The sequence below is a fragment of the Gavia stellata genome, chromosome 15 (assembly GCF_030936135.1).
Source record: "Gavia stellata isolate bGavSte3 chromosome 15, bGavSte3.hap2, whole genome shotgun sequence".
Lineage (NCBI taxonomy): Eukaryota > Metazoa > Chordata > Aves > Gaviiformes > Gaviidae > Gavia > Gavia stellata.
In genome coordinates, this window is record NC_082608.1 from 22,258,540 (window position 1) to 22,286,112 (window position 27,573).

General features: G+C 49.3%; 2 protein-coding genes and 1 non-coding gene across 5 annotated transcripts in view; all 3 read left to right on the forward strand.

Moving 5' to 3' along the window:
• The window catches only part of SPG7 (SPG7 matrix AAA peptidase subunit, paraplegin), a 41,396-nt gene extending 21,115 nt beyond the window's left edge, over positions 1-20,281 (forward strand). For all 3 annotated transcript variants that reach the window (XM_059824866.1, XM_059824865.1, XM_059824867.1), the window contains exons 7-17: positions 735-860; positions 1,188-1,350; positions 2,109-2,282; positions 8,126-8,250; positions 9,454-9,556; positions 10,587-10,697; positions 14,058-14,173; positions 15,268-15,424; positions 15,984-16,147; positions 17,183-17,260; positions 19,020-20,281. In XM_059824866.1, coding sequence (XP_059680849.1) covers positions 735-860; positions 1,188-1,350; positions 2,109-2,282; positions 8,126-8,250; positions 9,454-9,556; positions 10,587-10,697; positions 14,058-14,173; positions 15,268-15,424; positions 15,984-16,147; positions 17,183-17,260; positions 19,020-19,229 — 1,527 coding nt within the window. In that variant the 3' untranslated portion in view covers positions 19,230-20,281. The remainder of the gene's footprint in view (positions 1-734; positions 861-1,187; positions 1,351-2,108; positions 2,283-8,125; positions 8,251-9,453; positions 9,557-10,586; positions 10,698-14,057; positions 14,174-15,267; positions 15,425-15,983; positions 16,148-17,182; positions 17,261-19,019) is intronic.
• Positions 20,282-21,451: 1,170 nt separating this feature from the next.
• RPL13 (ribosomal protein L13) lies at positions 21,452-26,729 on the forward strand. Its single transcript, XM_059824946.1, has 6 exons — positions 21,452-21,474; positions 21,788-21,903; positions 22,390-22,531; positions 23,939-24,112; positions 25,422-25,478; positions 26,543-26,729. The coding sequence occupies exons 2-6, from the start codon at positions 21,800-21,802 to the stop codon at positions 26,699-26,701; spliced, it is 636 nt and encodes a 211-aa protein (XP_059680929.1). The 5' UTR covers positions 21,452-21,474; positions 21,788-21,799; the 3' UTR covers positions 26,702-26,729.
• LOC132318306 (small nucleolar RNA MBII-202) lies at positions 22,140-22,220 on the forward strand. The gene has a single exon (XR_009484312.1). It is a non-coding gene; the product is annotated as a small nucleolar RNA MBII-202 (small nucleolar RNA).
• Positions 26,730-27,573: the final 844 nt, after the last annotated feature.

Consider the following 27,573-nt stretch of genomic DNA (forward strand, 5'->3'; position numbering starts at 1 on the left):
TGTTTCTGAGGCCTGAGAAACTATAAACTTTCTTCTCAAAAAAAAAAAATTCCCAAGTAGCTGTTTTCAGTAGAACATAATGAGCAGTTGCAAGTAGGTCGTTTAACTAAATTCTTGTTCTGATTGTTGCTGTGGCTTAACACACACCAGGAGACTGAAATGTGGTGTCTGTTAAATTTGAGAACGTATAGTTCTGTCCTGGGTAGTGTTGCAGTAGAAACCAGTGGCAGCATCAAACAGTGGTGCAAAGTGTCTGTTTATATGCATTTACGAGACAGTGTTGGTAATTATTTACCACTGGCAGTTATTTACCATCAATACATATTCCTCAAAACTATACCTATCCCATATGTATTAAGGATCAGAGCATTTAGAAAGCGGGGAGAAGATCCCAAATAAGGTTTTGGGCATTCTGCGTGTTTTTAATATGTATCGCTGCCTGGTCTCCATGGAGTTTATGATGGATTGTGTTGGGACTATTCCTGCAGGTTTATTCTGGCTTTTCCCAACAAAACGTGGATAAATAAAGTTTGAGTCAACAATCCAGCTGTGACATATTCCCAAAGCAAAAGTTAGTAAAACAGCAATGCATTGGTGGGCGTTTTAGCGTTGTTTTTTAGGGACAGCTTATGCCTGTGCTGTGCTGTCTCCCAAAGTACAGTAAACAGCCTTTCCAGACTGTTGCCTTCTCCAGAGTCAGAGCACGTCTTCAGTACTTGTGCTTCCTTCCACAGAACCAGTTGAAAATGGCTCGTTTCACCATTGTGGATGGGAAATCTGGAAAAGGGATTGGCTTCAAGGATGTAGCGGGAATGCATGAGGCAAAAATGGAAGTCAAAGAATTTGTGGACTATTTAAAGGTATATAAAAGTAGAACAAAATAAGTGCTTGCTACCCGTCTTTGGAGATAGATAGCTGACCTGGGGAGGAGGGTATATTCTTCTCTTCATCCTTCATGATACTGAGCAGCTGCTGTTTAAATAAACTGACAGCTTTTTATGCTGTGATCAGCATGACTCGATCTCTGTATTTCCAGTTCCGTAACAGGAATGCAAATGTAGCTGCTCCCATCAGCAGCTCAGAGTTGCTCAGCTCGAAAACAGGATCAGGACGCTCTGGGAGGCCATGTTCTTGTGCAGGTGCTTCACATGAGCTGTGGCTCTGACAGAGTTGTGTTGTTCTTGCAGAGTCCTGATCGCTACCTTCAGCTTGGGGCTAAAGTGCCCAAGGGTGCCTTGTTACTCGGACCGCCAGGCTGTGGGAAGACGTTGCTGGCAAAGGCTGTGGCTACAGAAGCACAAGTGCCGTTTTTGGCCATGGCGGGCTCTGAGTTTGTGGAGGTGATAGGAGGTAAGCTTCTCGGGAGGAAGGGTGTGGAGGTTACTCGGTCTGTTGTGGGGTTCGATGGTGCTGGCTGGGCCTCTTGCGTTTTAGCCTGCCTTTGCATGCGGAGGATGAGTTGGATATTTCTACTGAAAGTATAAAAGGTTTTCAGTGATATAGAGTACTTAATTATGTAGTACTTCAAATGCATGCCCTCTGAATTGCTAGTTGTTTCTTTCTGACAGTGTGCAGCCATGGTTCTTCACCTGAAAGCATTATCTCTGACTTCCCTGTACCTATTATTAAATCCACTGACTGAGGCTTCCTTCCTTGTATGAGAATGCTGATGGATTTTCTGCTGCTCCCTGCTGATGGGGAAAGTATGGCCTCTTTGTGCCTTGGGGTTTCCATCTTTCTCCTTTTCTTCCTTCCTCCAAGGTCTCTTGAGACCCGACAAGGGTCAGTGTGCAGGAAAATGCTGAATATTTCAGCTTCTGATTTGTGGAAGGAACAGGAGTTTGTTAGGAGCTGGGAGCAGAGCACCTCTTACAGCAGCTGTAGGAGTCCCTGCAGTTTTGGGAGCTCAGTTAAAAGCCAGGAGGAGCAGTGCCTAAGGACTAAACATACGAGTTCTGTGGCTATTTCTTTGTGCCGGGAGTGTTGAGAGAGGGACTGTCATGTACTGAGGGTGCGTCCGGTGTCTCGCTGGGGGCCAGTAATGCTGCTCTCCAGCTTTCCTGACAATTTTAGCTATGAGGCTTATTTCTTCTTCCCTTCCCCTATAGGTCTTGGAGCCGCCAGAGTTCGGAGCCTATTCAGAGAAGCCCAGGCTCGTGCACCCTGCATCGTGTACATCGATGAAATTGATGCTGTGGGCAAGAAGCGCTCAACCAATATATCTGGTTTTGCCAATGCTGAGGAGGAGCAGACCTTAAACCAGCTGCTGGTGGAAATGGACGGTCAGTATTTCTCCCTGCCTCTCAGCAGTTGGGCCCTTATCACCTTAGAGATCCAAGCTGTTGGCCTGTACATCGTTTTCCTGCTTGAACTTGCCATACCTCTTTAGCATTCTCTTCTTGCTGAAGTAACTACAATTGCATTGAAACAAATCTCATTCTCCTCTTCCCTGGGACAAGGCTAGCTTGCATGTCGCAGCCCAGAACTACAGCTTGGTCATGTCCTTGCTAAAAGACCGTCTGTATGACAAGTGGTAATTGTGTTTCACACTGCTGCTTGGTGAAGGGGCTGTGGCCCTGAAAGTCAGGATGTTTTTTTCCCTGTGTGGACACCAGTGTGGCCTTGGCTGGCCTTGCTCTGGTTTCAGAGGTCGTTGTATCACTCACTTGAAGTGGTCCTTTCTCTATTCTTTCTCCCCTTCACCAGCTGCTGCACTTGAGTACAGAGGAAAAGCAGCAGCTGCTGTTCAGCACAGGGTTTGTGGAAGTTGTGTGCTCAGTACTTGCTTCACGCTGACCCAGGCTTTCCTGCAGGACCCTTAGGAATCTCTTCACGCACCAGCCTGAGCCCATGTACCCCATCGCTAGTCCCTGGTTCTGAAGGCACTGTAGCATATCTCTCTTCATGTCCCTGGAGAGTTAGGCAGGACTACTCCAGAGCTGACGGTGCCTAAGGAAGTAATTGGGCTTAAGACAGATCTCTGAGTACATGCTGTGACTAAGTTGTGGAGATAACCCTCTTGAAATCTAGGCATCTATATAGGCTTTTAAGGGTTTGGGGCTAAATCTAGTAAATTTTAAAACCCTGGAGCCAGCTGGTTTTGTGACTGTACTGAGGACCCTGAGTCAGAAGAGAGCGTAGTGTCACATCCAGAGTGAATTTGCACCAACAGCCACATGAGCATCCACCTGCTAATAAAATCAACAGAAAATGTGCATTAGAGATCATGGCTGGCAGAGGGCAGCAACCCCAAAGACTGTTACTGTAGTAAATAGCTTCAGTTCAGGAGTATGTTTTCCCATTGGCAATTGGAGAAGAATTATTTACAGTACTGAGGAACCAAAAGAAAATGAACTGGCAGCAAGGGCACTGCTGTCTGTAGAGGGTAACATTTAGGTCCAGCTGGCCACTAAATGTTGTTGAATACTTGCTGTATTCCATCTAAGACAGGTAGTTGTTTAAAGCCTGTTAAGGTTTAAAGTTCACTTGTCCGAGAGGGACATAAGCAATGTAATATATCAATTCTCCCATTCTTGGATTTATTCTCATGTTGTCTGTCTGACTGTAGGGTCCCTGTCTAAACTGAGAGACATAAGCTTTGCAAACAAGCCCTGGTTTGATGCGATGGTTTCTGGCTGTACTGCATCTGGAATCGGCCCTTTTCTCAGACACTTTCACACAAGTGCCAAAAAGAACCATCCTTTGGCTATTCTTAGTCATAACTCTGTCAGAGCCTGCAGCACTGACCCAACTTGTGATGTTTCTGCTGCTAAATCTTATTACTGCAGAGCAGGGTAAGGAATAATTACCTACCTGCCCATCAGGGAGTGTTTGTATCAGTCTGCTGTTTTGTGGGACAGAGCTGCCTTTTCCCTTGACTGTAACTGTGACACTTGTTGTCTCATCGCACTCTTCATGTGAAAAATTAAAAGCTGTGCTGCAGTAAAAGCATCCCCTTTCTCCAGACCTTGGGCCTTAAAACTGCTTGCTTTTTTACTGGATGTTTGCAGTGAAGCGGGGATGCAGCTCTGCTGAAGTAGAGCACGTCCTGCAGTTCAGCAGCAAGGATGCTTTCTGGAGATTGCTCTGGAGTCAACCCTCCCTTTTCAAGGAGAGAAGCTGGGACTTGTGAAAATGCTTTTAGCAAAGGGTAGATGTTCCTTCATACTGCACGCAAGATCTATAATTCTGGATCTCTGCCCTTGCTGCAGAAGGAGGAGAAATTGTAAGCAGGAGCACAGGATGGTACAGACAGGGTGGAGTGGTCCTGCTGTACAGAGACCCTGCAGGCCTCTCTCTGCTTCAGCGCAGGTGCTGTGAAGTTTTCGAAGGAGAGGAATGAGCTTTAAGTAGGTCCTAAACAACCAGACAGAAACCTGGTTATCAAAGGAACACCCTTGGAACACACAGCGCTATGCAGATACCAGAAATCACCTGCATGCAGTTCCCTGGGACTTTGCACATGGCACTTGGGCAACTTGGCTAAGCACATAAATATACTTGGAGTGAATATAACTGTTTACAGCTGTATCTGTATAGTAGATCGTCTTGACAGAAAAGGCCAGTAGTAACACACAGAACAGCAATCCTGGCTTGGTTGTTTTTTTTTCCTCCTGACAGTTGTAGGGTGAGCTGGCAACAGGTTAACACTGAATTAAATGGAGGCCCATCTGTCTGTTCAGGAATATGTAGTTAGTACAATCCACTTCTCTGTACCAAAAATGAAAATACCTGATTTCTTCCAGTGTGTAGAAATTAGGCATGGTTTCTGGAGTGTTCTCTTGGTGAGTCTCAATTCAGAAATTAGGGTATAACTATTGGAAAGTGAGCTTAGAACGTAAACATTATCCTCAATATGTACTTTAAGAATCCCTTGTTTGCTGTGTGCTGCCTAGGTTATTTTTAAATTTATATTGTCTCATTATTTATTCGTGTCTCATACAGATCATGTACTAAGTCCCTCATTTTGCTAAGTGCTTTATCAAACACACACTAAAAAAATAGCCCAAGGAGTTTACAATGTCAAATGGGAGACAGCTGGCAAGGACTGTCAGGCTAGTACAAGAAACACTGACTTACTGTTGGCTTGTACTCATAAGCAGTGATCTTGGCACATGTTACTGAAATGTTATCTAACTGAGCCCGTTACCTAAACGAACACTGAAGTGCTATGTGCATCATGGCAAAATAGTTTTTAGGATGATGGTGAACAAGTTTTTTTAGGAGGTTAACAGTTCTACCCAAGCACAAGCGGAGGAGTGGTGTGTGTTTGCAATGAGGAAGCCTTGAAATGGAAGGTTGAGAGCTCTGTTTTAGCTGTCTTTAGCTTAAATTGACGGTTGAAGTTCTGTAAGGCAACACCATAGAACCGAGTTAGCTATTAATTTGAAAAAAAATGTTGCACAAAAGTAGATCTGTGAGTCATCAGCAGTGATTGTTGAATTTGTGTGTTCGAACGAGATTACTCAGAGGTAAGGTAGAGGAAGAAAAGGAGGGTCAGAGCTGTACGGAACCTGCTCTGCAGGCTGGAGGAAGGATGAGGACACCAAGAAAAAAGCCATTATGCTGAGCTGTATGGGATGAATGTGCAGTTTGATACTCGGTGATTCTGGTATGCAGATTTTAGAGTAATTGTAGTGCTCTTCCTACAAGCGACCTTGGTTTCCTTCACTCTGACAGCTTTCTTCGTGTTCTGGAAGCGCCAGGAGTCTGGTGGGAGAAGGGGAGGGACTGGAGGGAGCCTGTATGTACAAAAGCTGTTTTTGAAACCAGAGTGACACATGTACTCCAGTCTTTGTCAAAACAGGTGCCTGGTTTGAATAGCGAATCTTCTCTCACAAACAGCAAACAAGCGGAAGAGGAATGTGACCCAAATATCTCCTCTGTTCTGAATGCATCTGAGAGGAGCTTGACAGTCCTGGGCTGATGTGTGTTTTGTGAATGAAAATGCAGGACATCTTCTGGTAGCAGCCCTTCACCTGAAATCCTCAGACAAGACCTCTCCCCTGATCTGTGCTGTATGCACGTTTCTGACCCCGAGGCTTCCCTCACGAAGGTGGCCCCGTTTCAATGATACTGTTCGCAGATGATGCCCAAAAGGCTTTTGAACAAATGGCTAGAGAATTAGAGAGTGTAGTAATACAGATGAGATGCCCATCAAAGTAACGTGCTCCGCGTCAGCAGGGAGCAGAGCACTTGCCAGTTCAAGTGGACCCTTTTTTTCCTTTCCTTTTTGAAGTGGCTTCATTTGTAAATGTTGTAGATATGAAGGCTCTCTTTAGGCTAAATTTTCAGAGCTGTTTTTCATTTGTTGATGTGACTGAGGTGCTGTTTGTGTAGACTGTTCCTTTGGCTGATCTTTGCCTGTGGAAGCCAAAGCCTGTGACATGCCAGGTGATGTTGCATTGGGAACAGTAATATGAATCGGAGGCTGCAGTTGTAGATTTCTTGGAGCAGTGTTTCGCACCGCTGGGATACGAGCTTGAGTGCAAGTGGAGCAGAAGCTGATGTGAGAAGGATGCTCTCAGTGGTTCTGATTTTTTTTTTTTATATTTGTTCTAATAGTCAGACCTATTTTTAGAGAGTCTTCCCAGCTGCAAAGCAGATAATGTACTGTACCATCTAATCCTGCCGTGTGAATGAAGCTTGCTATCCCCTAAGTGCCTGCCAGTCTCTCTGCTTATTTATCACACTCCAAAGTGCCATGTAATACATGCCTGAAGAATGGCCGGCTTCATCCTCTCCAGGAGCTTATTTAGACAGCATCCTGCAGGGAGGAAGAACTGAGGTTTGCTATAGCGCAAGCTGACAGAGCCAGTCCTCTGACTTACCTGTAACCTTAATCTCTCTGCTGAGCTCTTGTGTGCTGACACATTTGGCAGCTCTTCTGGTGGAGCTGGAGAGAGCTGAAACTCGCCCAGCTTACGTGCATAAAGCTGCCTCTCTGCAGCGTGTGACTTGGCAGCGAAGGAAGCACATGGGACTAACGCGTCCTTTCCCAGGGAAGGCTGCTGCATGCCAGGGCTGTTGAATCTACTGTAAGCAGGTGACTCATACCCCGGGGCCTGTGGGCACCTGGTGGAATGTAATAAATAAGCAGTGTGGTTCAGTGATTCAACATGATCTCTGGCTCCCCACCCAAGCAGCACAACCGCCTGCCCCTTTCTGCCCTCCTTCAGCTGCCAGTTCTCTGGCTTCCCCAGGAAGCCCTGTCTGCCTTTGATGCCTCCATATTGCAGGCTGCTCTCGCAAAGCCTGTATATCCTGATGCTCCCTTCATCTTTAAGACGGGGAGACAAAACCTTCTCTGACTGTGGCTTGAGCTGGTGTATCCTAATGATCACTGCAAAGCTGTTTGGTTGCGTTTTGTGTCTGCCTATGTGTCTGTGGTGTAAGTTCTGCAGGGTTGGTCTTTGCACTGGTCTGCAGTATGCCTGGGTGCCTTCTGAGTGGTAAAAGATGCGTGAGAAGACAAAGATCAAATCATGCTGTAACATGCCCCTTGCTGGGTGGCAAGGCTGTGTCCTCTCTTTCTGCATTAACCTGAGCTGGTCAGAAGAAAGCCTGTCCCTTCCTTGGTAATCCTGTTGGCCTATCTGTGACTGAAGGCTAAAAGTAAATAAAAGCTGAAAGAGCTTCCCACAGAAATATTTGGGAGGAAAAGGCTGTTTCAGCTAGCAAACATCGTTTGTACAACCTGGAGCTAAAGGAGAAGGAATTGACTTAAGCCGGGGGGTGAGAAGGCATCTCCAAACTCATCAGAATAGAGAGATTCTGTTCTGATTTCTAGTTAGAGCAATTTCCAAATGTGGCAAAAGGAAGGTTAAAAAAAAGTTTTAAGGCAAGGCTTATTAAGTAAATGAAGAGGGAATTTCAGAGTATCCGTGATGACCAGAGACTGGCCTGGGTGACCTGGGAGGTTCTTTCCTGTCTCATGCTCCCAGCTGAAGAGGACGCTTTCTCAGCCTCAGCTGCCCCAAAGGATGCTGTAAACACCCTCTGCTTTGTGATAAAGCTGTGTGAGACATTCTGTGCATCCTGCCCTGCCCTGTCCCTTTGTATGCTTGCAGTGCAGCATCTGTGATGGTGAAAACCTTCACCTTTGTTTTTGCTTGTTTTTCTACAGGAATGGGAACCACAGATCATGTCATAGTGCTGGCTTCCACCAACCGTGCTGATGTCTTGGATAACGCCTTGATGAGACCTGGGAGGCTTGACAGGCACATCTTTATTGATCTCCCAACGATCCAGGTATATGCCACCTACTACCCTGTCCTTACCTAACGCTAATGACTAAGGAGTCCTGGTCCTTGCTGGTGATTCACTGGCCTGGCAAAGGCTGAGCTTGGAGGAGATAGAATGGTAAGCTTCTGTTTGCCTTTATTCTTATTTATGTGCTCTAAATCAAGGATTTGACATGCTAATGCAGTTGCTTGTTTCTCTGAAATGACAACTCACTGTTTTTAAGTGTCTCTGCTCTGGTATGAGCTTTGGCAGTGAATTCTTCTGTGAGGTTCTCTTTGCCATGCAGAACGATGTTTGTGTCTCCTCTCCAGGAAATTGGGAACCACCTAATTGGCAAGTTGGCTTGTGTGAGAGCTTGGATTGTCATGTGCCTTGAGCACCATTTGTTCTGTAGGTTTATTGTCCTCACTATTCTTGTGAGGCTCCTCATTTTCCTTTAGGCAGCCTGTTAAGTGACTTTCTCCTTCTGAATGCTTTTTAAATCCATCTACTAGGAGTCTTCTATGTCTGCTGTGTTGACATTTGTAGCAGAGTTTTGGGAATAGGCTCAGCTGCAGTAAAGATCTGTCTGCTCTGCCAGCACAGGCTCTTCTTCTCCCATCTGTGCTTTACTGAGGACGTCCTCAGAGTTTTCAGTTAAAATACCTTAAATGCCTGATACAATCTGGCACCGGAAGCATGAACCGTGCAGCTGCCCTGAAGGAGGAAGGGGAAAAGCCCTGGCAACTGAGCCCATTGTTTTAATCAGGATCTCCTGGACCAGCTGAATGAGTCACTCCTTGGCTACTTGCCAGCCGTCATCTCAGCCCCGTCTTCATCTGGGAAATGGTCGCAGGCTAAGTAGCTGGTAGATGGGGTTTTCGTTTGCGGTGTGTGAGGGAGCAGGTAGAGGCAGTCGGAGCTCCTTCCTGCGAGTGCTTTTATGGTAAGAGAAAAGTTAAGACAGATCAGAGTGAAAGTTAGGAGGGGAGAGTGGCCCTGAGAGAGAAAGCAGTGACTCACGGTAAGCCTCCATACATCTGTTCTGAATTTGAGAGCTGGGTGTTTATCAGGGCTCCCGTAGCACTGAAATGCTGTAAGGACAGCCCTGCCCTCTGGTGGCAATGTCACCGTCCCCCCTGCCAGAGGTCTGCTCCCTACGATGGGACAGCATCAGAGCTGCCACGTTGTGAAGGCTTGCTGGGCTCAGGTGTTCTGTGTTCTTTACAGGAGAGAAGAGAGATCTTTGAGCAGCACCTGAAGGGTCTCAAACTGATCCAAGACGCCAGCTTCTACTCGCAGCACCTTGCTGAACTGACTCCGGGCTTCAGCGGTATGACATGCTGCGTCTTTGTGGGGCTGCTCTGCCTGCTGCTATGCTAGTTCTGCGGCTCAGCCTGCAGCTTCTTGGTTGCTTAGCTTTAACAGGGTATTTTGGTCTAAAGGGCTTTTTTCTTCAAGCCTTCTCCATCTCTGTGGAAATAGCAGGAACCTAACTAGCTCCCTGGTGAATGGAGCTGTGATGAGCAATTTTTGATGGTTATTTTCAGTCTTCTGAAATTTCTGGGACTAGCAGGGTGTGGGGGGTAGGGGAAATACACTTTTATAATGCCTGGTTTCCTAATTCCTAAGGGGAGGAACCACTGCTTATGCTCCTGTCCAGGCTGTTGTTGAGGATGAGATGTTGCACTTCAGGGGAAAGACTCTTAAGTTGATGTATGTTACCAGGAAAACGATAGGAGGAATGAATAGCAATTACTTTGTCAGAGTAGAAATTGGACAACTCTGCCTGGCTCCTGCATTGAGCCTGTTTCCAGGGTAGGTCCCTGGGAGTTTGAAACAGTGCTGAGCAAGGGGCTCCAGAGTTCCTGTTTATGTGGAGTTCCTGGAATATCCTTTCTGGGTTTCCCCTCTAACAGGCCCCAGCACACTGCCTCTTCGTGACTTCTTTCAGCAGCCCCCCACCACCATCACCCACACACACAAACTCAGAACAGATGTTCTTTCTCTTCCGCACAGAGGTTGTGCGGTTGCTGTATGAACGGCGCCGCAGCCCATGCCAACCCAGACTGCCCACGCCACTCCCCTGTTGCTGAGAGCCAGCCTTGGCTTTAGCCTGTTAATTGATGGCTGAACTCTGTCCTCTGTGTGCCATCGCGGCGTTCGTTGCCAAGGCAGTTGTATTGTTCAAACCCAACATAAACACCACGGACTAGGTTTGGTTTCTGTTCCCAAGGAACAAAAAAGTACAGGCTGTTTGATTTCCTTAGGTCCTTCTCCAGATTCGTTCTTGCCTCTTCTGTCCTCTGAAATCTCTGTCGCATGACAAATCCAATGTAATTCTTGTAAACTCTTCTCTACAGGAGCTGACATAGCGAATATATGTAATGAAGCTGCTCTTCATGCTGCTAGAGAAGGTCACAAATCCATCGATACTTTCAACTTCGAGTATGCTGTGGAAAGAGTCATTGCAGGTAAGTGACCCAGCCATTTCTGTTGTTGTCTTACTAGTCTGTATCACGCTTCTTGAGAGAAGGCTCAAGTGAGTGGGTTAGATTCGAGGAAGACAGATGGGTCCTAACTGTGCTCTGTCCTGTAGAGCTGTCCTGAAGATCTTGGATGCCATAGTCACAGAAAGTTCTCTGAACAAGACCTCAAACAGATCTATCTTCCTGAATCTGCAGGCAGCCTGAACCGGTAGCTCAGGGAAGATGGCCAGTAGCAAAACAGTGAAGAGGGGAATTTAAATCTGTATGCCTTTTTTAGTTTAAAAAGATTGTGTTTTAAAAAAAAAAAAAAAGAAAAAAGAAAAAGCATGGAAGTATCTCTGGGTTTTTCTGGACACCTGCTACATAAACATGAATAGCCAATAGGCTACGCATCCTCAACAGCAAGAAATTAGAGATTTTTCTTTTTGGCCTCAAAGCCCAGGCTTTGATGAACTGGCAGAATAAACTGAAAGACAGTAGAGGACTGTTCTCCCTCTGAGAACATCCTGTCAGCCTCTCCCTGTTGCTTGTGTGATTGCTGGCAGAGGAACCTCTGGAGATTACCCCGTAGCAGTATATTATAGGGAGGGGAAAAAGGGTTCCCAGAGCTCTTGACTTCACCTGAGGGATTTGAATCTGGTGGGTTTCGGTCTGAACTGCCCTGTAGCCAAGCCTTGTTTTTCATAATCAGACACTTACTGCTTCCAGGCTGCAGTGTCATTACCGGGGGTTGAGCCTGGGCAAACAGACTGGCAAAAAGGCACGCTGCGCTTTTCTTAGTAGAGCGTGTGGAACAGGATGTTTGTACTGGGTCATTTATTTCCTGATCCTGGAATTTAGTCTTGAGTGTTTGCTTTATCCGAAAATGCCTAAACAATTCCTCATTTACAAGAAGATTTTTTGAGAAAATTCCTGACAGTTTCACCTGCCTCTTAAAAACAAAACCCTCGGAGTGCTTTGGTTAACTGTGGCCACGCTTGCAGAAAGCCCAAACTGTACTCAGCAGCTCCCAGGAGTGAACAGCGAGACGACTCTAGTTGTAACGCAGAAGTCCTCATCAGTCGGAGCAAAGATGTGCTTTACTTTCCCATCTGCAGGAGAGAAAGCACCAAACTTGTAGGGATTCACTTGGCTGTTCCTTCTGAATTCCACCCTTGCCTTAGTTCCCCAGACTTGGAAGATAAGGCAAAAAGCAAGGCCATAGGGGATGCGTAGCAGAAAGGATACCTGGGATTAATGTGGTGGGGCATCACAGGGCACGGGCCTCAGCAGTTTCCCTGCTGACAAACTGACTTGCTTCACTAGGACTCTGTGGCGTGTAGGAAGCCATAAAGTCTTTTTGTTGCTTAATTGGATTCTTTCATATTAGCAGGACCTGGCTATTTTTTTGTAGACAAAGTCTAAAAGACCCCAAACAACCCTCCAGGCCCATATATTAAATGTACCCTTGCCATGTAATAGGAATGCTTCTGGGTTTCACAATCCAGGGGGATTTCAGTTGCTATAAAAGCTTTTCTTGAAAGAAGATATTACTGTGCTTTCCATTATAAGCTTCTGGTTTTAATAGAAGTGATGTGGAATCAAAAGAGAACTTTGCAAGTCCAGAGGCCCTGTCAGCCTTAAAGCTTTGTGTTGCTGTAAGGGAGGAGTAAGAACTTCTCTCTGTGGTAGTCCCCATTGTGTTTTTAGTTTGGGAACAGAAAGCAGTCAGTAAGTCAGGTCTCCTGGGAGTGAGGGAGGAAACCTGCTGAGCACACAGAGGCATTTAGGGGTTGTCTTTAGAAGATGTAGCGGAGCCTGTTTTCTTGGTGGGGTGTGTGTACACTGTAAGGCCAGCAAAGATGCACTGGAGTTGTCTCCTGGGTTCTTTGTCTCGTAAACGTGGTAAGTACAGGCCTTCAGAGAACTTCCCTGCCTGGAGATTACTTTATTTAGGAAAAGAAATAATCTTTGTAGACGCACTGTGTGCTGTTGTGAAGAGTACAGTCCCGCCCTCCTTGGTGGGCTGACAGAGGAATGCTTCCAGAATTTTTTAAGAGTGTGTGTGTATATATATATGCACACACATATCTTTGTACGGAAAGAGACATGCAGGCACATGCGCACACACTTCTGAAGGCAGGGTAAGGGACTGACTGATGAAAATCAAGGCTGTTGCAATTAATCTGCTATTCCATCACCATCATGTCTTGCGGGGCACAGTGGTTTCCAGGGTCCCTGAGCAGTAATTTTACAAGATGTGCCACGCTAATTTTGCTGTTTCCTTGTTTAATAAAGCTCTTGACTTTGTTTAAAAATTAATGTTAATAGAACGTTGTTTTCCAAGACATCAAGCAAGCTTGGTGTAATGCAGCTCTTGACTCTGCCTGCTCTACCCCCTACTGCTCCTGGCACTGTGCGGAGACATCAGCTTTAAAGTAGTGGTACCTCTTTGCATTCAACATGCAGAGCTGTAATGAGTGCTTGATATGCAGTGTGTTCTGTAGTTAACGTATTTTCTACGTGCTAAAAGTTTTGCTTCCATTCAGCACTTTTTTTTTTAAATCCTAATTGGACTTATTCTGCGTTACGGACTACTGGGTTGGAAAATAGACACTTTCAAAAATCACCTTTTGGGAGGAAGTATTAAGTGTGAGTTACGGTGTAATTTGCTAGTTCTCAGGAGCCTGGGAATAAGCTCATACGGAGCATGCCATGTGTAATCAGAGACATTTCCACGATCTGGAGAAAGATTTTTGTATATACTCTTGATCTTTTTGCTGATTTGAACACTCCGAATGCACAAGAATCTCAGCTGGGACCTCTCATATATAATACAACATCTTGCTTCTCTCGTGTTCTGCCTAAGGGACCATACATCAAAATGAGTATGATATTCTAGCTAGTTTCTGGTTTGGGTTTTGTTGTTGAGGTGGTTTTTTTTTCCAAATGGTAGACTGACTTGTTGCCGATCTGTCCCTGGGCAGAGATATAGTGTAACATGCCTTTGACAGAGCTGGGAACAGAACAGAGCTTTGTGTTTTGGAGCTGTGATGTAATCAAATTTTAAATTATTTGTCTAATGATTAAGTCTGTTGTAAGGAGGAGAGGGGGGAAAGTTTCTGCCAGTGTTTTCAAGCAATCCAAGCATGGATTGCTTTCTACTGCAGGGACAGAGAGCACCTTCCACAGCATGTAATCGAAGGGCTTTTTACTGCCTCTCCCTAGACGGGAGTGCAGTATGAAGCTTGCTGGCTGCTCAGCCACGGACTGTGCTAGCTTTTGCACTTAGCTGTACGAGGTTACGCCCCACTGGTTACACCTATTGCCAGCCGTCTTATGGAATCCTTGCCTGTGTTTCTGTAGGCACTGCCAAAAGAAGTAAGATCTTGTCACCAGAAGAGAGGAAGGTTGTGGCATTTCATGAATCGGGTCACGCGTTGGTTGGCTGGCTGCTGGAGCACACCGAGGCTGTGATGAAGGTAAATCCACTACCAGCTGTTGCGTAATGAAGCCTGTCACTGGGTGGGAAGAGAGCCCTTTGGGGTTCCCCTGTCCAAGACGCACTGATTGTTTTGTAGTGCTTGTGTCGAATTCTGCTGCATTCCCCTAGCCTCCTTGAGCTTGGAGCTGGGAGTACTGCAGCAAAATAAATGGCAAATGTGCTGCGGAGGAATCCATTATTTAGGCTCCATTGATGATAGTGATGGTGCAAAGCTGATTAACCAGCTATAGGAGAAGCCTTGCAGTTAAAAGCCAACTGTAAAGCTGTTTGGAGCAACTGCGTCTCCTGATGCTGTTGCTCAGTTCATGTACCTCCTCTAGGCACAAAGCACTGCTCTGTGTGTGCGTGCGTAATCTCTTTCCCTGTCGTGGCTTGCCAGTGTGTTGCAGCCAGTGAAGCTACCGTTGCAGGAGCTGCTCTGATACTGATGAAGAGAGATGTGTTTTTCAGACTGGCATGTTTGGGAGTTTGCTTGAAGCCCTCCTCTGTAGGGAAAGGCCTCTCTTTGGCACCCCAGGGTGTGTTCTCCTGCTCCTGCTTGAAAAGCCTTGATGCTGGGAGGAGGTGGGGAGTGGAAATGACAAATGACAGATCCTTGGCTCGCCACCAGCAGCAAATTCACTCTGGATGACCTATTGTATAAGCTGAACAGTTGTTAATTACTCTCATTTAAAGGGTGCGGGAAACGGCTCTTATTTTTCTGAAGACATTCTACCTTTCTCCAGGTAGTCTCAGTGATTCTGGAACACAGTAAAGTTAACTCTGTTTGGCGTATACCCTCCAAAGCAACTCCTAAATCTCAGGATTTCACTGGCTTTCTGTTAAAGACAATTTCCTTTTCATTTCTTGAGCAGAAAGTGGCAGAATGTGTATGTCTGTGGCTGTGAAGGCAGAGCCTTCAGTACAGGAATGGTGACTACTGCAATCCTTGGCCGTGTCTCTGTAGGTCAGCCTGCCCCATAGCTTTCGACAGATTTCACTGGGAATGCAGACCTCTTCCTGTCCTCTCTCTGCTGCTGGAGTTGGGAGCTCTTTTGTTCTCTGAACTGAGGCAGCTGCCCTGTCTTGCAGGTTTCCATAGCCCCTCGAACAAACGCAGCTCTCGGATTCGCTCAGATCCTTCCAAGAGAGCAGTACCTCTTCACCAAGGAGCAGCTGCTGGAGAGGATGTGTATGGCGCTGGGGGGGAGAGTGTCCGAGGCCATCACCTTTAACAAAGTCACTACAGGTGAGGAGCCAGACCCTGGCACAGGCAGGTGGAAGTCGCGCTAAGAGAACCTGAACTTCTGCACTTGCTCTGTCCACGGGTGACCTGAGCAGCAGGCAGAGGTTTCCCACCCTGGGAAGGAGAAAGGTCCAATTACATGTTTTGATCTTGGGCTTGCATTTGTGAGCATGGAGATGTCTCATTGTTGGTTGCCACCGTGTTGTCTTAAACTTGTCCCAAAGCCTAAGGCCACAGATGCAATTACCCAGTGAGACTCTTGGCTCATGGGAGGGCCTAGAGTTTTCTGTGCCATGTTTCCAACTAGTTATATCCAAATGGGAGAACAGCGGGCAGTGGCAGGTAAGCATTGCACAGGTGGCAGCTACCAGTAGATGCTCTCACTGTCATGCATGGGTCCTGCAGTATGTGTAGAAAGGTCCATCACCAGGTGGAGTATTCACCTCCGTGGGCTCCTGTGGGTCCTCTGGTCTCTGGACTAGTGGAATGCATGTTTGTGCAGGGAGTGCTCCTCTTGCACTCAGCTCAGAGCTGGTAAGCACTGCGTCTCTCTCCTGCCCAGGAGCACAGGATGACCTGAAGAAGGTGACCAAGATAGCCTACTCCATGGTGAAGCAGTATGGGATGGTGCCCAGCATTGGGCAGCTCTCCTTCCCGGACCTGGAGAGTACAGCTGGAATTGGTCGGCGCCCTTTCAGCCAGGGACTTCAGCAAATGATGGACCACGTAAGGCCACCCTTGGTTACACGTTCCCGTCTGTTGTTTACTTTCGGCAGTTCAGTGAAAAAATGCAAGTAACTTGCACCCAAACAATTTGCGTTTTTCTGTTAGCCATTAAGTAGTAAATTTCAACAAGCGAGTGCTTACTTGTTCTATTACAGTGTATTAGGACTATGCAGTCAGGCATTAGGAACAGGCAAAATCACATATAGCTGTGAGTTCCGCCCAGTAGCACTGTGCTGCCTGAAGCTGCAGCAGCTGGCTGTGAAATATGCTGCAGTGCATAAAACTGACTGTGAAAACTGCGGTCCTGGTTCCTGGTGAGCTTCTGGGAGACAGGAGGTGCAATTGTGATGTTTGGAGAGAGGGAAATATGCTTTGCGGGGGAAGAAGGAATAATCTGGGGAGTTGTTGTGGAACTGTGGAAAAATACCTGGCTAGGGAAAGATTCTGTAGCATGAAGTCTCTCCAGGCCCTCAGGAGTCCCATGTATATCTAAGCATGCTATGCAATGCTTAGATTACAAGAAACCTGTGTCTTGAAGTCTCAGTTGCACAATTTAAATGTCTCCACTTCCTAGATAAGAGAGGCTATTTAACTAAACGATGGTTCGGACTGACTGAAAACTGTTAGCCTGTTTTGACAGGAAGTTGGGCTTCACTGCTGCAAAAAACATTGCCTTAGTTGAAAAGTCAAATAGCTGGAAACAAAAAAACTCTGGTTCAGAAGCGCTATGGGTGTGCTTCCCTGGGATTTGTGCTGAGCTGCATCTTTTGCTACTGGACAGCCTCCTTAATTAGACTGCATTTCCCATCAGCTGGGACTCTTCAGTAGAGTTGTGGTCGTGCAGGCGTTTACTGTGCCTTATCCTGAGTACTCCTTTGGCTTTTTTCCAAACGATTTATCTGTATTTTCTGTTGATGAACCGCTTTCTGCCTGGCTCAGTTTGCAGATTCCATTCCTCGGTGCTCTCCTTGTTTATCCATGTTGTGTTTGTTGCCACTTGCTCTCCAAATCTTTCTTCTTGTTACTGTCTTTTAGGAAGCGAAAGTCCTGGTGGCTCAGGCTTACAGGCGCACAGAAAAACTCTTATTGGAGAACCGGGACAAACTGCAAACAGTAAGTTGGAGTTGTGTGGGGTTTTTTGTTTCTTGTTTTTGGTTTTGTTGGGTTTTTTTAACCGGTGTTTTTTGCCTTGCTACTTTCTGTGCTCTGTAGCTTGGCCATTGCAATGTCTCTGTGGTCCTAGAAAGTCTTGTAGCGGGAATGATGGGGTTCGTGTAGTGAACAAGTGACTGTTCGCTGCGTATCCTCCAGACGAGGAGCAGGCACAGGGAGGAATGCGTGCCTTTTCCAGCAGCGAGTAGTCTGCCTCCTGACACCAGCTGCTGTTTGCAGGGTAGAGCAGTAGGAGTGCTCTGTGGAAGTGATCAAAGCTAGAATTTGTATCCCTCACCTGCACTTCTCTGCTAGCCTCTTGGCAGTGTAACTTTCTGGGAAGCAGACAGTGACTGTTTTTTGTGAAGCCTGCAAAGGCAGGAGCAGCTCATCCTTCCAGGTCCTGTGGACGTGCAGGAATCGGGCGGACAGCTTCTGGCTTTAGTAAAAGAATATGGGACCTGTCACCTCAGCTGACTGGTGCTGGTTCATGCTTTCTGGTGACTCCAGGCAGTTTTCCCGTGCCAGCTCCTTGGTACACCTGATAGAGGAATCCTTGTTGCAGAGGTAGAGCTTTGCCTCCTCCCCTTTGTGTCCTGGCAGTCCCCTAGCCAGTCACCCTGGCATGTCCCCACCTCTCTGCCAGGAGCTCTGTACCCATCGCTCTGGGCTGAGCCACCCTTGGGTTGCAGCATCCTGTGTATCTGCTTCATCTTCCCTTCAAAAGTCTGGTCCATAACATCCAAAATGACCAGGAGTCAACGAAGTGTTGCATGTTTTACAAATAAAACAATCCTTTTCCTTAAATCTTCTTTTTAAACAAACAAGAACAACAACAACTCCTCCAGCTACGCAACTGCAGGCCTCCTGTGCGTAGTAAGGTAGCCAGAGCTTGCCTGCTCGGACACCCTGCTGTTGGCCACATCACAGCCCTGTCCCCGGGACAGTGCCCTGGGAGTGCTCTGAAGGCAGGCGTTGTTAGGGGGTCTCCTCTCTGCAGGCCTCCTCTGTTCTGATGCTTTCATTTAACAGCAGGCAGATGTTTGCTAGAGGCTCATCACAGAAAAACTTTTAAGTTAAGCCAAAGTATCTACAGAATAAATGTTTCAGTTGCCAGGCCAGTGTGTCGCATCTTGTCAGCAGAATTGAGCCGTTCCATGTTTGACAGCCACCCGCTGCTCAAGTGCAGCCCTTCTGCTGGCAGAGGAGCCAGAGAATTCAACTTTTCTGGAGAGGAACTTCTGATGACCTTCAGCCCACGCCTGCGGGAACAGACAGCTCTTTGTTATCGCTGTGCGTGCAGGGGAGGGGTGGGGGTCTGGCTGTGGTCTCACTTGCTGCTGCTTTGGCATCTTAGGCCGGGCCACAGGTGCAGTGACAATGGCAGGAAGGGCACTTCTCTGATTGTTCCTGGAGTCCGACTCCTGCCGAATCATTCCCTAGAGCTTGCTTTATTGCCTCCAGTCATACTACGTATTCCTGGCCAAAAACACTCTTGTGAAAGGTGCCGGCAGCCTGGAGAACTTTGTACTGGCTCCAGCAGGCTTTCGGGTCACCCCGTCTGCGGCGTGGTAGCCAGGGGTCTGCTCCTCGTGGGCTGCAGCACGTGCTGTGTCCAGATGTGGAGATCTGAGTTGAGCTGGCAGGGAGAGTTCGGATCAGTTTAGAGAGACTGTTTTCAAACCCCTGCGCCTCATTATGCTTTATTTATTCTTTCTAGCTGTCTAATGCCCTCCTGGAGAAAGAAGTGATAAATTACGATGACATTGAAGCTTTGATTGGGCCTCCGCCCTATGGGCCAAAGAAAATGATAGCTCCTCAGAGCTGGCTTCAAGCGGAGAGAGACAAGCAAGATGCGAGAGATGAGGAAATGCCCCAGCAGCCACCAAACCAGGAGGAGGAGGAAGAACCACGCCTGAGACCAGTATGAAGCCCACTCCTCATGTGGAATGGGAGGACTCTAGAGGCTTCTTTTGGTCACAGACCCCTTTCCCTTTTCAGCTCCAGAATCAAAGATACTGAGCAGGGAATCTCTGTGCTGCTGTTAGCCAAAAATTAAGGGATGGCTACGTTGGCTTTTTTAACGAGCTTTTCCCTGCAGGAAGGAGAACTCCTTAGGATTTTGAAATTGATTCTCAGCAGGGTAGTGGTGATTAGGAGCTGGGTAAGTCTAATCTGCTGGAAAGGTTTCTTGTACACAGGAGCGGTGTACATGTTCCTAAGGGTGAAAGATCCTGTTGAGTCCTTGTAAGGCATCTCTCGCTTTGGTGTGTGACATGGCAGGAGCGCGGGGCCGTTCCCTTCAGCGCCAGAATGGTCAGCATAGTGAAACCCCTGCAAGACTCTGAGCTGGCTGAGGTGCTGTAGTTCTTGTGCGACTCTGCTGTAACCTTTGATCATCTCTGCTGCTGAACAGACAATAGAAACTGAAAACCAGACTTCACTAGAATAAACTGTCCATAATGTCTGCTGCGTTTGTAGAATATGTCAAGATGGGGAGATGTGTTTTCACAGAATCATTAAGGTTGGAAAAGACCTGTAAGATCATCAAATCCAACCATGACGTGAGTTTGGGCACATACAAAGCTTTATTATAGCTATGGAGTTGTACAATACAAGGGCTTTCTTCTCCCTGGCCTATAACTTATATTCAGTTTTTATTGCAAGTGTCTCGCAAGCAGAGGTCGAGGAAAACCTGTGTGCAGAACCCAACGTAAGCTCGCAGTGTGATGTTAGAACTAGTGTTGCAGAGGGTGGCTCCGAGTTACATGTTGGAAGACTGTTCAGCAGCACTGCTGGTTCAGAGCTGGAGAGGTGCTCTCAGGAGCTCGAGCAAAAGCAGGTGTGTCCGTTGGGAAGCCTCAGTGAAAAGCTGGCAGTTCCTCTGGCTCCATCCTCATGGCTCTTACAAAACAAGCTGTGATGACATGGTTGTCTGCCATTCGTCAGGGAAAGCATTAAAATGATAGTTGGTGCCTGGTGTGCTCTGGCTGGGTAAATCCTTTACGCAGCGTCATTGTCTTGAGGATTGTCTGTGACCTGAAAGACCCCAACCCAAGCCCAGTCTGACAGCTTTCAACTCCCAGCCCTCAGGCCCCAATCATAGTCCCCAGGTTCCTGTTTGCCACGGCCAGGCTGGAGCAGAGAGCCTCGCCTTTCCCCCGATGACGGGCGGAGGGTGTCCTGCAAGGCCCCCTCTCCCAGCACAGAGCCACCTGCGCGCAGGGAGCCTGGAGCCCTCCCTGGGGTATTGCAGTGCCGGTTGTCATCCCCACGCCGGGGTATTGCAGGGGTAGAAGCGGTTTTTCTACATTTGGGATGCTACTGCCTATATATTTGTCTTCCAAACCTGTTTGTTTCTTCACAAGTCCATTCTTTGAATTCACTTCTCCAGCAGCAGATGGAATTTCAAGCCTTCTCTGATCTTACTCTTAAAACATCGTGGCCATGTTCTGGGCTGCCTGAATAAACCCTTTGCTGGGAGGATTCAGTTCCGCGGAGCCGAGGGTGATGCCGTAGCGGCGCAGGGTCCTCAGTGGCTTCCAGGGTGCAGCTAGTGTCACGCCGTCGCTCCTGCGCCGAGACCACGGCTCAGCCGCTGCGGGATCACCCGGTGAGGTGGGTGGTGGTCCCCCGACCCCCCTCCTGCCCCAGGGGAGATGCTGCTGCTGCCCACCCCGAACTGGGGAAGGTGGCAGAGCCCCGCTGGGGCGGATGGCAGAGCAGGGCCCTGCTGTGGGGTGTAGATGTGGAGGCAAGAGGGTCCCCCGCAGCCCTGCACGAGTCCTGGGGGGCTCGGGGACGGTGTGACCTCTGCCCCGTGGTGCTGGAGGTGTGGGGCGCAGCACAGGGCACGGCAGCCAGCACCCTGCAGAGCTGTAGCTGCTGCTCTGCCCCGGCCAGCCCTGCGAGGGTGCCCGGCAGCGGGCCCCCGCCCGGCCCAGGCACCGTCCGCCCCTCGCCGCCCTGCCGGTGTCTGGCCCGCCTGGTGTGCGCGGGCCCTTTAAACTGGCGCCATCTTTACTACGGGCGCGGTGAAGCTGCCGCCAGGCGCTTCCGGCTCTGTCCTCATTGGGCCATTCCCGCGGCGCTGCCCATTGGCCGCCGCTGCCGCACTTCCGGCGTGTTCCGCGCCCCCGCTTCCTTTTCCGGTCGGCCATTTGCCGTGGCGGGAGGTGAGTTGGGGAGCTGCCGCGGCCGGGGGGCTCCATCCGCCGCCATCCGCCCGCCGGGGGTTGCTCTTCGGGCCGGGCTGTGCCCTGGGGCCGCTCGGAGCCTTGCGGGGAGGGCTGGGCCCGGGCGCGGGCCCGGAGGGGGCGCAGACAGAGGCCCGGCCTGGGCCTGGGCCTGGGCCTGGGCCGGGCCGGGGGTAGCGGGCTCGGGGGCGTTCGGGGCCTGTACGGGGCTGGGCCCTTGTATAGGTCGCCGGGGGAGGCCGTGCAGCCCCTGTACCCCGTCGGCCGCCTTTAGTCCTGTCCGTGTCCGCAGGCCGCAGCAGCCATGGCGCCCAGCCGCAATGGCATGATTCTGAAGCCCCACTTCCACAAGGACTGGCAGCGACGAGTGGCCACATGGTTCAACCAGCCCGCCCGCAAGATCCGCAGGTGAGTGCCCGCGGCCCGGCTTCCCCGGGGCCGATCCTGCTGCTACCTGCTTTAGCTCGTGTAGCTGGGGGGAGTTGTCTCTCGTCTTGTATCAATTTGCTTATGAAGCTAAGTACTGCGTCTTTATTTTCAGCTGTTCCCCTAACCTTACTTGTTGAAGGCTCTGGTATTGCAGCAGGGTGTTCGTTTGGTGTGGGGTCTCTGGTCAGGGTCAGGCCGTTCCAGCTGCAGTCAAGTGATGAGAAATCTCCGGAATCGCTGTACCACATTGATGATTCCCTTGAACCCTGTATGTCTGATGACTGCGGCTGTTCTGTAGAAGCAGGCACTGGCCTGTCCGAGCTGCTAGGCTAGTGTTGGGTTTTGTTTCTGAGAGATCCCCCTGCAGTAGATGCTGCCTGTCAAGGGAGGTCGCCTGGCAGTGTAGGAGTGGCACATCGGGCAGAAACGCTGCGTTCCTGATCACTGTCCCCTTCAACATTCCAGGAGGAGGGCCCGCCAGGCGAAGGCTCGCCGCATCGCTCCCCGTCCCGTGGCTGGGCCCATCCGGCCTATAGTGAGGTGCCCTACTATCAGATACCACAAAAAAGTTCGTGCTGGCAGAGGCTTCAGCCTAGAAGAGCTTAAAGTAAGTATGGAGGACTGATCCCAGCCTGATAAAACTAACTCTGAGTCTGAGCCCAGTTGTCTTGTCCTGTGCTGCGGGTAGACAGAGCGCAAGTGACTGGCTGAGATGTCGGTATCTGCTGACGCTGGTTCAGCCGGGGGAAGCGTCTGGTATTGCCGGCTCTACAGGAGCATGGAGAATGCTGGTCTTGCCTTTCCTTTGTAACTGTGAGGTGGGATGTAATAGTGTGTGTCAGAGTGAAAGGTTGCTTTGAAAAGTAAACGTGTGTTTGTCTAGTCAGACTGTCACTTAAACAGAATTCCATTAAAATCGGATTCTGGTGGAGCCTTAATTGAGTCATTGAGTCTCCTAAACTTCTTAGGGGGGGACACGACTAACAGCTTCATGAAATTCTTCCGGGTTTTTTATGAAACGCGTTTCTGCTAATCCTAAAAATTTTAGCCAGCGTGAACCTGTTTGTGTTGTGGACTGAGTAAACCGCGCTCAACTTACCCCTAACAGGAGCGAGGGATGTTGTGCCGGGGAAAGGAACTTCTGCCCAGCCTCGCAGAGTGGCTGTGGCTGTTCTGATGTAATAGCTACGAGTTGGTTTAGGAACCCTCGAAGTCTGTGAGAAGCGTTCAGTGCCCTCCGTTGCTTCAGGAGACTGTTCGCTATGACCTTCCTGGCTGTGCTGAGCTGATGAGCTGGTAGAAGCTGGATCGTGGTGGTCTGCAGAAACCCCCACCCGCATATCTCCAGGCAGTGGGCAGGAATAAACATCAGTGCTTGCTGGCAGTTGGCATCCACAGCCGCCTCTTGTGCGTTGTTTAATCTCTAATTGAAATATTTATAATAGCGGAATTAGTGCACTGCAGCAGTAAAATTGTTCCTTTGGATGCCAAATGCTTCATTACTTCATTTTTCTTTAATTTTCGGATAATGGTGGAATACGAAATGGTACGCAGATGTTTGTCTTTAAACAGAAAATGGGGTTATTTCTTGTTTAAGATGGTTACAAAAATATTTCTCTAATGGAGCTTCCAGGATTCAGTGAACCAGAGTTACCTGCTTACTGGCTTCATAAATTTCTGTCTCCTGTGTATCAGAGTTTAAATGTCCCCCTCATAATTACTCAGGGGTTGCACTTTGCTCTCCTGAGAAAAACCATCTGCCAAAATTACTGTAAAGTCTGTGGAACGTTTTAAGCGCTAAAATACAGACACCGTGACGCCCTTCGCCTGTGGCACGGTCCCTCTTGCCAGACCCTCGCGCTGCCGACGGGCCCTTCGGTCGGATGCTGAGCCTTTCTCCAGGCTCCATAGCCTGTGATGGCTGCGCTCGAACCCTTGTCTGGCTGGTGACCGGAGCGGCTCCCGGCAGTAGCGTTGGGAGCTGTCGGATGCTGACACTGTGCTCTCTCTCCAGCTTGCTGGCATTAACAAAAAGTTTGCCCGGACCATTGGAATCTCTGTGGATCCCCGGCGACGCAACAAGTCTACCGAGTCCCTGCAAGCCAACGTGCAGAGGCTGAAGGAGTACCGCTCCAAGTTGATCCTCTTCCCAAGGAAGCCAGCTATGCCTAAGAAGGGAGACAGCTCTGTAAGTACTTGGCTGCTAGAAACACTTCACGGTGCCCCTGTCTGGTAACGTTTTCAGAGGTTTGGTCGTCAGTCCATCCCGGTGCCATGGTGTGCCGTCCAGCAGTGCTCTTGAACGCTTTTCATAACGTAAACCGCCCCAGGGGGGAGCAGCCCTTCTCTCGGGGGCAGCATGGTTCCCGTGCACGTACGCAGGGGATGGCTGAGCCCAGCATGAGGCCAGGCCTGGTAGAGCTGGCTTCCACGGGGATTTCCTGGGTCACAGCGATGCTTTGGGCAGACATTTAGCCCAGGGACTGCCGTGCTGCCGAAGGGATGCAGCTCGGATTTGGGGCTGGGCTCCTCGGGTGGTCTCTTGGCTGGAGCTTTGATCATTGCCCAGCCAGCTGAATTTTAGTTCATGAAGCTAAATTGTTGGAACGGCTGAAAAGCCCGTCTGGAGTTCTGTTCTGCTGCGGTGACACTACGTGGAAAGGGTGAGGAAGGTGAGGACGTACTTTACAGTGGAGTAATTCAGTGAAAGCTGTGCGTGAGGCAGTCTTGAGAAGGTTGTTGCTGTTGACATAGAAAAATGCTTTTCATTAAAATCTCGCCAAGATCCAGAGTATAGTTGGCTTTCCTTGTCTGTCCTTGGCTCTGCCTGTGGTAAATACGTGCTTCCCGTGGGGCAGCACGAGTCGTGAAACAAGGTGGTGTGCTCAAGCTATCCTCCCTCTTCTGGAGAGTCTTTCAGCTTTGAGCTGCTCGACCGTAGTGCAGCCTGCGGAGCCCACCGTACTCGGGCTGCTTTTCTGAGGGGAGGAGGAAGGGTCTCAACCTTCTGTACCAGTACATACAGATACTTGTGTCTGGAATACTGTTCCAAGTTTGTTTACTTGAAATCAACTATCTAAAATAAAACTGAATCGTTTTTGTGCGATGCCATACTCTTAAAGAAGCTGGAATTAGCCTTAGAAGGAATTGCCGAGGAATACACTGGGTATCAAAATAAGTGGTACAGTAGATGTCAACATTTTTCCAGCTGGCAGAACTCCTGAAAGGCCGCTGCTCTCTGGCCAGGTCTGGGCTGATCGATAGCCAGGCAAAACGCCGGTTGTTGATGCGGCACGTCTGTGCCAAATACTCCTGCAGCTGCATGGCTGAAATGCTGAGTTCGTTACCGGTCGGTGTGAAATCTCCGGTCAGAATTGTTAACAGCGTGTTTAAGCCGGGTATCTGCATACAAGGCGTGTTTTTAAACAAGGTATTAGGCTGAGAAGTTTTAAATACCGTTTTTTTTAAATTGTTGTTTTTGTCATCTTGTTATACAGGCTGAGGAACTCAAGATGGCGACTCAGCTGACTGGACCGGTTATGCCGATCAAGAATGTAAGTGTAACTAAATCACGTTCTCTGCGTGACGTAATTAAGACTTAAACTTCATGGAGAGGATTCTCTTCTCGCTCTTCTACAGTTAGGGGTTGCTGTCTCCAGACACTTCCCATTCTGGATCCAAGAAAACCAGGAACAGGTCAAGCTTGACCTTGCGTTTTGCCATGAGTAACTTGATCTGTTTGGTTTCTCAGTGCCGCAAAGTGGACTGCAGAGATGATGACTTGATGATCTTACAGGTCTTTTCCAACCTTAGTGATTCTGTGAATTACTTGAAGCTCCGCTAAACTTTTTATCAACTGAGGAAGTCCTTACATCATGAGCTGTGTTTCTGGCTCCAGAGGAGAGCTCCCGGCACCAGTGTCAGGGGTTCAGGTCAAGACGCATTGGTTGGAAATAATCATATATGTGTTCCTCTGCCCTAAATGACAGGCGGTAGAAGCGTAGCTATTCACGTACGCTCTCCAGAGAAGGCCACGGGGGGAACCTGCGCGGTGAACCCCAAATGGCACGATTCTTGCGAGGACACAGGTTCAAGTGCACATTGAAGCATCTCCGGTGCCTCTTTGTGCTCAGTGCTGTGTCCTCCAGGCTTGTTTGTCCACTTGAACCTTTGAGGGAGCTCATCCCCCTGTGAAATTTGGGGCGCTTAGGGTTGCCAGTTGGGGCGACGGGTGCGTGCCGGCAGCACGACAGCCCGGGCAGGTTGCGTTAGCCACCATTTGTCTCGAAACCCTCTGCTTCCGACAGGCGCTGTTGATAGCGCGCCACAAACCTGACTCAGATTTCACGTTGCGCTTGGGGTTTATTTTTTTTTTTCCCTTGGTACGTTCTGGTCTTGTGCTGACGTGCGCTGGCGAGTTGGGAGCCGGTTGAAATGAGGCACCTGGTGGAGCGATGATGAGGGCAGGGCCTGTAGAGGGCATAAACGCTCTGTTCTTAACAGCGTCCTGCAGCTAGCGGTAAAAATGTAGCGAGATTAATTGTGTTAAGCCTTAAATGCAGTCTTCTCTGGGAGCCTGTGATGTGCAGCCTGACTGTCTGGCGCTCTCTCTCACCAGGTTTTCAAACGGGAGAAGGCCCGTGTTATCTCGGAAGACGAGAAGAACTTCAAGGCCTTCGCCAGCCTGCGCATGGCCCGGGCCAACGCCCGTCTCTTTGGGATTCGTGCGAAACGCGCCAAAGAAGCGGCAGAGCAGGATGTGGAGAAGAAGAAATGAACTGTTCTCCTTAGAACTGTCAATAATAAAAAAAAAAAAAAGTAGAAATACGAGTGTGCTGTCTTTTTAGGGCAAAGGCGCCGGACCGAGCTGCCCTGTGCCTGCCCGCTCTGCTGCAGCGTGGGTGCAGATCGTGGGCTGCTGTGCGTGGAGGGGTGCTGTCCGGGGAAACCTCATTTGTTGTGATTAGAGACTCCAAACTTCCCCGAAAGCGAGTGAAACCAATGCCTCGGCCTGGCACAGCTCCCTTCAGCGAGGCTGCTGTCTCCAGGGTCGCAGCCTGGGCTCCCTCCTGTGCTAGGGCATGACCCGCTCTCGCTGTCAGGGGCTGCTGAGGCTGTTTTTGGGATAGCCCCTCCCTGCCAGGCTTTCTCTTCTATGCCGTTATTTCAGATGTAATGACTTCCACACCGCTGCCTGTGGCTCTGTGCGAGGCAGAGCAGCTGGCTCTGCGGTGGAAGGTGGGGTATCGTGGTGGGTGTCACCCGTGGGCGCTTGGCGTGCTTCCGGCAGCCGCTTGCCCCCTGAGCCTCACTTGGGGACCCACGGTGCTCGCTGGGGCGGGCACCGGCTCTCCCTGGCCAGGGTGCTGCTCCCCACTTTTGGGGGTGCGTGGGGGGAGTGAGGCGTGTCCTCAGCACCTGCTCTGCACTCGCTGCCGCTTGCCGTTGGGTGGAGCAGAGTCCCATTGCTGGACTGCGCCCTCCTGCACCCTGTCACCCTGCGCTCCCTGCCCCTCCGCGCTGTGGGGCTGCCCTGGGCTCGCCCGGCTTCGCTGCAGCCCTGTTCCTGCGGACCTTTAAGCCGTTTCCTTAGAGAAATACCTTAGTGGCCCCAAAGAGGAGCCCAGCCCTGCCCTGGAGAAGGGGTGG

Bases quoted from the DNA above. Each gene is read 5' to 3' on its own strand.
- RPL13 (XM_059824946.1), top strand. From the start codon at position 21,800: ATGGCGCCCAGCCGCAATGGCATGATTCTGAAGCCCCACTTCCACAAG. The intron at 24,113-25,421 runs GTAAGTACTTGG...CTTGTTATACAG, and splicing joins CTAAGAAGGGAGACAGCTCT to GCTGAGGAACTCAAGATGGC. The intron at 25,479-26,542 runs GTAAGTGTAACT...CTCTCTCACCAG, and splicing joins CGGTTATGCCGATCAAGAAT to GTTTTCAAACGGGAGAAGGC.